The sequence below is a fragment of the Amblyomma mixtum genome, chromosome 2 (genome assembly GCF_055824585.1).
Source record: "Amblyomma mixtum isolate Tamu chromosome 2, ASM5582458v1, whole genome shotgun sequence".
Classification (NCBI taxonomy): Eukaryota; Metazoa; Arthropoda; class Arachnida; order Ixodida; family Ixodidae; genus Amblyomma; species Amblyomma mixtum.
The window spans coordinates 53,193,839-53,203,551 of NC_143013.1; the positions used below are offsets into that span (position 1 = coordinate 53,193,839).

Here is a 9,713-nt window from a genome sequence, read left to right on the forward strand (position 1 = left end):
TGTGTGCGCGATATGAGGCACATCTATACGACTCCCGTTTCGCAATAAACCCGGCGTTTGCATTGTTGTGAGCGATAATCGAGAGTGGTCGCAAAGTTGGCTGCGTCACACATAGAGCTGTGGATTTGAAACATGATTAAGACATCACAAATTTGGTAATTAGAAGTTCGCTAACTGTTTCAAACTTTATTAAGAGATGCAAGTATACAGGGCGTGTCACGCAGCTTGAACCAAGGATGTTTTAAAAATGGCGCACCGGAGATGGGTGACAGCAGTGACATATTGATTCCTTATGCAAAAAACAGCGCGAACAAACGGGGACGAGACGAAGAATACACAGGAACAAGCGCTGACTCTCAACTAAAGTTTAATCACAGGAAACACGCTTATAAAAGGAAACAGAAAACAAAAACAAGAAAACACCAAAAACAGAACGCATGTGTTGCTATGTGATGTCCAGATATGCAACCTCACAGTCACGCAGGAGCAGGGATGGTTTGCTAACACACAATCTTGGTTTCTTTGCCATGTTGTAGGCCTCGATAATTTCCCTGGTCTACTGGTCGGGGTGTTTGTACAAAATGTCAGTAAAATGTAAGGACGGAAAACATGATTGACACTCTAGGCAATGATCAACTAGATTAGTGGAGCGATTAGATTCTAATGAATTGAGATGTTCTCCGAGTCGTGTGTTGATACAACGTCCCGTTTGCCCAATGTATATCTGACCACAGGATAGGGGGATTTTATAAACTACCCCTTTGGAGCACGGCACAAAACTCCCCCTATCCTGTGGTCAGATATACATTGGGCAAACGGGACGTTGTATCAACACACGACTCGGAGAACATCTCAATTCATTAGAATCTAATCGCTCCACTAATCTAGTTGATCATTGCCTAGAGTGTCAATCATGTTTTCCGTCCTTACATTTTACTGACATTTTGTACAAACACCCCGACCAGTTGACCAGGGAAATTATCGAGGCCTACAACATGGCAAAGAAACCAAGATTGTGTGTTAGCAAACCATCCCTGCTCCTGCGTGACTGTGAGGTTGCATATCTGGACATCACATAGCAACACATGCGTTCTGTTTTTGGTGTTTTCTTGTTTTTGTTTTCTGTTTCCTTTTATAAGCGTGTTTCCTGTGATTAAACTTTAGTTGAGAGTCAGCGCTTGTTCCTGTGTATTCTTCGTCTCGTCCCCGTTTGTTCGCGCTGTTTTTTGCATAACGTATCACCAACTCGCCCGCTTAACTAACATATTGATTCCAACAAGATTGTTCTGCAGAGCTCATCGGAGTTGACAGCTAGTCCTATATACGCGCAAGGGTGTTATTGGCAACCTTGCGGTGCGGTCGCAAGATTCCGCGTTCTTATGACTGCACGTGGCGACCGTGAACAGACGCATTGACGACAGCGGACACGACGCGGCATAGTTCAATAGATAATTTTGTCCTTTAATATTTTAATAGTTAGGTGTACTTAGGTGTAGGCTATCGGGGATAGATTCAGACTAGGGAGCAAAATTTCCTTTTTTTAGTGGCTAGGTTATTCGAACCCGCAACCAGTATATTTAAGGCGTATTAATGTCATGTTTCTTTCGATCTAAAAGAGCAGAAAATGAACTTCGTTAAGGAAAATTGGTTTTTCACGTACTGGGTGGCCAGGATTTTCAGTAAACAGAATTATCCGAACAGATGTTTGCCCATGGTTTGAGCCTGTGCACATTCTCATTGATTTTTGCGGCAGGATGGCCAAGCAAAAGAAGGTTAAACGCAGGGACTGTGCGGGATATGAGAGCCTAGAGGAAACGCGGTTTGAATCGGTACAACAGACGGAAGACACGGATTTTATGTGTACATCTGGACAGGATTGTCCTAGAAAACGTGACACTATAGCATCATGTATGGGTGCCCGAGAGAGAGAGAGCTAGAGGTAGAAAAGTAAAAAAAAAAAATTAGAATTTTCCTGAACAGCCTGTTCAAATGAAGAAAAAATGGCCGACACCCCAGTTGATCTGAAGCAGTAGACATTACGCAAAAATGGGGCGTGGCTTTGGAAAGAACATGAAAGTAGGTCAAGCAGGGTGGGACAGGCAAAGCTGTTCACAGGTGACAGCTGGGAAGTCTGGAGAGGATTTAGATGAAAGAAACAAGGTTATTCCCAGAAAGGAGATCCCAGTAAGTGATAACAGCCCGCAGAAACCTAAAGATAGGAGGGAGACAAAGAGTTCCGAGCTGCTTATGACTCACGACTAAAAAATGAGGAGGTCTGCAGGAGCTATAATGGGGCGCGTAAAGAGCGATACGCGAGAATCAGTGGCGACTTTTCCAGGAAGGAGAATGTACGTGGTTGTAGGAGACACGAGCAGCAATCTGTCTGGGGAAAATCACTGGGTGTTTCCTGGTAATGGTAGCACAGGGACCCACTTGTATGCCCTCAACAATGACGCCGCATAAGTGGTGGAAAGAGTAGCTGACGGAGATGACGATGCAAGGGCAATAGCGCAGAGAGAGTAAATCGTTTTGTGCACAGCACCGAAGGAAGAGGTTGACAAGGGCGTGGTACGTGAGTGTTATTTGTGAGATAAGGATGTCAAGCTTGGAGACATTCTTCGATGTGCAGAAACAAAAAGGGAAGAGGTGTAGCAGGTGTTGGCAGAGGAATTGGACGAGGTGGCAACCATTTTAATGGAAGTGGAGGGGCAGAGATGGGCTGACACTTGGCTGGCCGTGCTGTTGCTTTTTGAGAGAGGACGCGTTTGTCTACAATGACGATGAAATTGAATAAAACAGCAATTGCGTCACCGCACTTTATTGCATACCAACAGTGCTGAGGCCTATACTTTCGATCCTTTATGTATGTGTCAGTATAGCGGCCATCGAAGTGCGACGACCCGGGACCACCACCATCATCAGCCTGACTACGCCCACTGCAGAGCCAAGGCCTCTCCCATGTCTCTTCAATAAACCATGTGCTCTGCAAGTTGCGGCCACTGTATCCCAGCAAACTTCTTAATCTCATCCGCGCACCTAACTTTCTGCCATCCCCTGCTACGTTTGCTTTCTCTTGGAATCCCCTCCGTTACCCTTAAGGACCAGCGGTTATCTTGCCTTAGCATTACATGCCCTGCCCACGCCCACTTCTTCCTCTTGATTTCAACTAGGATATCATCAACGCGCTTTTGTTCCCTCACCCACTCCGCCCTCGTCCGATCTTTTATAGTTACACCTATCATTATTCTTTTCATAGCCCGCTGGGTTGTCCTTTCTCTTTGTTCTCTTTCTCTTTCTCTTTGTTTCTCTTTGTTAGCCACCACGTTTCTGCCAGTACCGGTAGGATACAGCTGTTGTAGACTTTTTTCTTGAGGGATTGTGGCAAACTGCCATACATGATCTGAGAGAACCTGCCATATGCGCTTCAACCCATTCTTATTCTTCTAGTTATTTCCCTTTGATGATCCGGATCAGCGGTTGCTACCGGGACCACCATTTGCATAATGTTTGGGGGTCACCAATATTTAAAGGAAAAAGATTCAGTTTATGCGGTTTAACGTCCCAAGGCGACTTAGGCTATGAGGGATCAAAGAAGAAAGTTGGGCTATTTGGTGCTGTAACACTGGCTGGGACGTGTTAACTATAGCGCGAATAAAACAGCGGACAGAGACAGAGAAACAGACGGGACACAAGCTTGTCCTGTCTGCTTCTGTGTCCGCTGTTTTATTCGCGCTAGTTAACATTTCGTAGCCAGGCTATGAGGGACGCCGTATTGGAGGCCTGCGGAGAATTTCGACCAGCTGAGGTTATTAAAGACGGCAGCCAACATTCTCCGAAACTATGGAGCATAGTGAATGTCTGGCAACGCTGGGAAGCACGAAAAAGAAGCAGGCGAGCTTGTGTGGACGCTGTGATCTACTTTAAACTCCCTACACGACGTTTTCTCCAGACCAGGTTAAGTAGCGCCAACCACCCCTCCCACACGGCTCTTCCTCCTCACATAGCTTTCGGACTTCCAGTCCTGAACGGAAAAAGTGTCGGAAAAAGAAGCATGTTGCGCTAGTGGTTCGTGTCCGCATCCGATGATGGGTTGAGTGAGAAGGCAGGGTATCACGCGGTCTGCGTGTTGATTGCGGCGATGGAACTCCCGCTGAATCGTCGCGGTAGCCAGAAAGTAGTTTTTTCGCGACAGCTATGTGGGTTTCGTGTCAGGAATCGGCTAGCTGCTCTGATCAGGTGATGATAGTGAACAAATAATGCTTAAGTAGAAGGCGGCGTTAAGCTTCCCAGACTGCAGAGGCGAGTAAGCCCTGCAGCGGAGCAATACCTCAAATAGGTATTTTCTTTCTTTTCTTTTTTTCTTTGTTTTTCCCCTTCCTTTCTTACTGCCTTTCCTTAGTTTTATTCTGATTCTTGTGCAGTATTGATTAACTGTGCCGTTCTCTGACTTGCTCCATTCTGCCGAGCACTGCCCCACAAGCCCATTGTTGACTTGTGCAGGCTCGTATTTGTACAATGTCATTTTTCAAATAAATATTTTTTATTTATTATTTATTAGCACAACTGCGCTGCTTTTCCGACAGCACCATCGTCACATCATGCCGGCTTCCCTAATTAGTTAATTTTCAACTTTTGCTGATTGTAACTCGCATTCCACAACCAGCTAGCTAAGTATTATACCCCTGTCACGTTGCAGTGCTCTTCGGCATATCGAGTGACACTTTGGGCTACACGGTGCTAAGGGGAAAGCAATGTGCACTCATAAGAAACGAAAGATAACGACAGATAGAGAGCGGAATTTCTGAAGAGGTCGATGGAAACGGAAAAAGTGTTCATAATAATTGATTGCTTAACGTGATAGCGCAAATGAAGCGAGGTTCAACAGTTTTTAACGATCAAAACAAATAGAAGTAAAGGCAAGACCAGCCAAGACTATCGGAATTTCGGGAACAAATAATATGGCGGCGGGCAGCGATGTCGCATCTGATCTCGTTCTTTTGTTTTGTTGCTTCGCTTGTAGCTGTAACGAACGAATTTGTTCTAAAACAGCCTTATAGCACGTAAAATAAAGTTTTAAGTTCTTTTAACGCACTAATGATATTGTGCCTTTGACGTCGCTGCTGGCGAGGCTACGCACTCAGCCCTCGAAGTCTGTTCCGTCACGGCCGCTTGATGCAAAGCGAGGTGCGGCCAGCCACGTCGCACAGAAACGGCGTATTGGGCCTATTTCTCTGTGCGCCCGCCGCGACAGCTGCGTCCGTACGCCCGGTGCGGTCTGTTTGAGGGCGTAAACCGTGCGCTTTCTAGTTCCTCATTGGAGTCTGCATTTTAAGTCGTTATTGAGAGCTCCAATTGTGTCCCAATCACCGCAGCAGGTGGGAATACGCCTGCTATAGTGTATGCCTGAACGCTGTCCATAACGGCCGCTTAAACGATGCACGAGCGGGCTAGCGGCTCTACCTCAGGATGTTGCATTAATGTGCCTGAAGCGTTCAATCTACTTTTAAGGCGAAAGCCTTTTATGGCTCATAACTCGCCAGAGTGTCCGTCCGTCCGAGCGTTCGCGGCACCTGTCAGTCATCATTATGATAGTAAGAATGGTTACTCGTTACTTGAAAAGTCAGTAATGATAGTTAATGGTGTAGTAAAAGATGTACGAACAGTAATGATAATTAGCTAATGATACCCAGTAAACGCGCACACTGCGCATGCGCAGTGCCCCCATGTGCAATCCTGAGGTGGTATAACAACGGTTTATGCGCAATGACGTCACAATATTACGCAATGGCCGTATCACCCAGAGCTCCCTCGGTTGCTCCTTCAATCTTGTTCGATTAAGGATGCCGCCCGCGCGCGCTCTAATGTCGCCGGCTACGAAACTCGCTCGCGATGCCGAACGGAAGCGTTCAAGAGTCGCCAAGCGATCTTCAACAGTTGCCAAGCAGAGGGCAGCGACAGAGGTGCTTAAAGGCTTTCCCCTCATCGCACTTTGGATCGTCAAAGTGGTCCCTTGATTTTTGTTTTCTTCTCGCGACCCCATGTAGATGGTGAATGAGACGGACACACACAGTAGGTTTCCGCTTCTTGTCGTGTCGAACATTGCCTCTTTATATATATATATATATATATATATATGAGCGAAGTCAACAGCCACAGAAGCCAAGTGACACAGGGGATTTTTAATCAGAGCGGGGGGACACCCCGCTCTGAGGTTGTGCACGTTGTCCGCATGAAACCGTACTTCACGCGGTAATGGATAGTACGCTCAGTTTTGCGCTAGTTGTAGCGTGGGACACCTTCGCCCACCTCCCTTGTAGATTTTTGTGTGCTTGTGCTGTTTTGTTTTTTCCACTGCCCGTACTGCAGCCCCGCTTTTATATTTTTCTGGGGGGGGGGGGGGGGGAGGGGAAGGAATACCACCTGGTGTTATCAGGTGGCGCTGAAGTGTCCTCGAAGACGTTGAAGTTTAAGACGTTGAAGTGTCTCGCGCTGGCTGGCTGGCTGCCGTATTCGGCTGGTTAGCGACCTGTCGCCCTATCTTCCGTTACAATATATATATATATATATATATATATATATATATATATATATATATATATATATATATATATAGTTATTGCAATATATAAAATAAAAAAACAAGGAATATAGCTGAAGTTCTGGAACTTTTTAAGCGCAATTGCAGCCCAGAAAATCAGAAAGTACTTCCAACAGCAGCTTGATACTTTTATTCCATGGTCATACAAAAAAGGAAGGAATCATTCACAGACGGAGTTTCTTCCTTGACCTTCCTTTTTGTAGTCATTCTCTGTAAAATGCAAATAACATACCTGTTGCTCAGAAAATTTCGAAAGTTCCAAGCGACAGGCATATTTGGAAATTAGAAGTTCGGGCTTAGATCCGGAGCCATAGAATGCATTCCCATGTTAGCGCCAATTGTTTAAGGCACTTAAATTACGCGCGAGACACCACGTTCCTTTTGTCGGGGTCCATCCTGGGTGAAGCGTTCCTGCCTGACGACATTTCACACTTTTTTTCGTTTTGTTCGCGCTATTGGTTTAGAATTATATGTCGAACAGCGGGAATATTCAAAAGTTTGGAATAGAATCGAATAGCCCTTACAAAAATGGGCGTTGAGTTTCTGGTGTCATGTTCATGCATTCCTTGTGACACATTAGAAAGTCACCACGAAGTCAGGTATTCATGTCTTTCGACAATAAAAACTCAGCAGAGACTCTTTGGCGTTAAAACAGAAGATTTCCTGATGTCATCGGCCATCAGACACTCAAGTGACTTTTCTCGCCGTTAACCCCCATGCAGAAATATACCACAACAGATTCAGATGTTATTTCACACGAATTTCTCTCATGCCATTGCCTTTGTGGTACGCACAAAGTCATGCATGAAATAAATGCAGCAAGCGCCGGAGGCACTAAGAGGGAAGGGGGTGCGTGGGGGGGGGGGGTGCTATAATTTACGCTTTTATGACTGTGTCGGCGCTCTAGAAAGAGATAGGTTGTTTACTGGTCAGTGAAGGTTTTTTTGACAAAAAAAAAACATGCTTGTCGACAGCTATTGAAACATTACACGGAAAATTCGATTTTTTTTGCTCTTTAGTGTCCAGATTAGTAGTCGTTACCTGTGATCATTATTCAATGCGATGAACGTACCGCGCGGTGGCGTTAATACGAGTGACCAAAAAACGTGCTACCCGCAAGGGTGAAAGGAAGAACTTTTCTTTTTGTCTGCAAAGTGCAAAATATAGGCTTGAAGACACTGATACAGCAACGAACAACTTAATATCAAAGGCTGACTCAGTCGCAGGCTCCATATAGTGCGTCACGTCGAAAGCGTAAGCGCGCGCTGTTTTCAATATAACTCCGAGCTGTGCAGAAAGGAACGCAACAAGAAAAAAAAAACAAGTGACAAGCATGCGATGTACCAGTGTACAAGATAAAAAAAGAAGACAGCGCAGTCTCTCGATCTTCAGTCGCCTCCTCATGTGTGTTTACAACATTCAAACGTTTAGCTGGATTAGAAAGATGTGAGTCGCTAACATGCTCGCAGGTTTTGAAGCTACCTAGCGCATATTCGAGTAATTTGTGCCCCGGAGTGCAGTTTTGCACAACGCTGTGGTCTGTACCAAGGATTAGGAGCGCTAAGACAGTAAAACGGACAGCTGTCGCTCTGAGACTTGTAGTTTCCCAAGCGGTTTAATACGGCCAATGCGCTGTATGTCAAGGCTCAGCATACGTTGGCACTTCCAACAGTCCTGAAAGGTCCTTCTGAACAACGTTGTTGTCCCGTGCGAGCATGGAGATGCTCGCAATGGAAAGAACAAGAAACAACTGTGGCTGCGCATATCACGCCACATAAGCTGATTAGTTAACGTCTGGCGGCGTGGCGGAAGAAGAAGACGTTGTTCGAAGCGGACGCGTTCCTCGATGTTCTCCGCACAAAAGGTTCAATCGGCCTCTGGCCGAGGTACTGCTCAGGCTTTTGCTGGCAGTAATGACTACCGTATCGTTCTGCCCCGACTCCCAACCGGTAAGCTTGTGACCGACTCCGTTTTCCTGCATGCAGATCTTGCCGGACGCCCGTACAGGGCACAGGATTTCAGAGACTCGCTGCGGAACGTCATAGACCTCAAAGAAATTAGCTCCATCGGACAATTCCAGATGTCTCACGTCTGGATGGTGACTTGCAAATCTGCGCAATCAAAAGAAAAGCTCGTGTCGTGCGGCGATCTCTTGGTGAAGAGCCGCCGCTGCGTTGTTGTTGACCCGGAACCGAAGGAGGTGAAGCTGAAGCTTTTGTGGCTTCCCGAGCGCTTGGAAGATTGCTTCATCCGTGAGGCACTTCAGGCGTACGGGAAGGTGACATCTATCTCAGCGGAAAATTGGAAAGTCTCAGACATGGAGCAGATGAGAACTCTAAGCCGTGATGTCGTCCTGTCTCTTGCTGATGGAGTCGGGGTTAGTGATGTTCCGCATCAGCTGACTGTGTGCGGCGTTCAGAGCCTTGTTCTAATTCCGGGCAGACCACCTCTGTGTTTACGTTGCAACCGTGTTGGCCACATTCGTCGGCACTGTCGTACACCGCGGTGTGACGACTGCCGGCGTTTCGGCCACACAGCGGAGGAGTGCGTCGTGACGTATGCTGACAAGCTGCGGCATCGTGTGCGGCCCCCTGACGACGCTCTACAGGAGCACATCATGGACGCTACAGAAGTACTTGACGCGACTGGGGATTTGCCAGCCGCCGTTGTAGCTGAGCCTTTGAGTGTCAGTGCACCGGTTGTTCCCCAAAGTGCTGCCGCGGAGTGTAAAGAGCCGGCGGATGACCATGCAGCGCCGCCTCGGTGTGAGGCGCCGGATTCTGCTGCTGGTGGAGAACCAGTGGCCGTCCTTGAGGCCACTACGGATACCACAGCGGACACTTCGCTTCCTCCTGTCAATGCTGGCCAGCAGCTTCCGGATAAGGGCCTTCTTCCAGCGGACGCTGAACCTGGTTCCGCAGACGAGCCGCTTCAGAAGCGCCGTGCGTCCTGCGCTTCCGAAACGAGTGGCGATGAGGACTCGGTGCGCAGCACTCATCGCCGTCGGCGTCGCGCGTCGAGGCACAAGGAGCAGTGCCGACGTTCGCGGTCCAGGAGGCCTGGCGGTGGTTCTCAGGCGGCATCGCCGTCTACCGACAAGAACAGGGAACTGTAG

The 9,713-nt window shown here is 47.3% G+C and overlaps 1 protein-coding gene across 1 annotated transcript; it reads left to right on the forward strand.

Annotated features, from left to right (window-relative positions):
- Positions 1-8,412: 8,412 nt before the first annotated feature.
- On the forward strand, positions 8,413-9,713 carry LOC149359369 (uncharacterized). The gene has a single exon (XM_089567652.1). It carries the CDS (start codon positions 8,445-8,447, stop codon positions 9,711-9,713), a length of 1,269 nt encoding a protein of 422 aa, XP_089423778.1. The 5' UTR covers positions 8,413-8,444.

What these genes read in the sequence shown, in the direction of transcription:
- LOC149359369 (XM_089567652.1), top strand. Translation starts at nt 8,445, where the DNA reads ATGTTCTCCGCACAAAAGGTTCAATCGGCCTCTGGCCGAGGTACTGCT.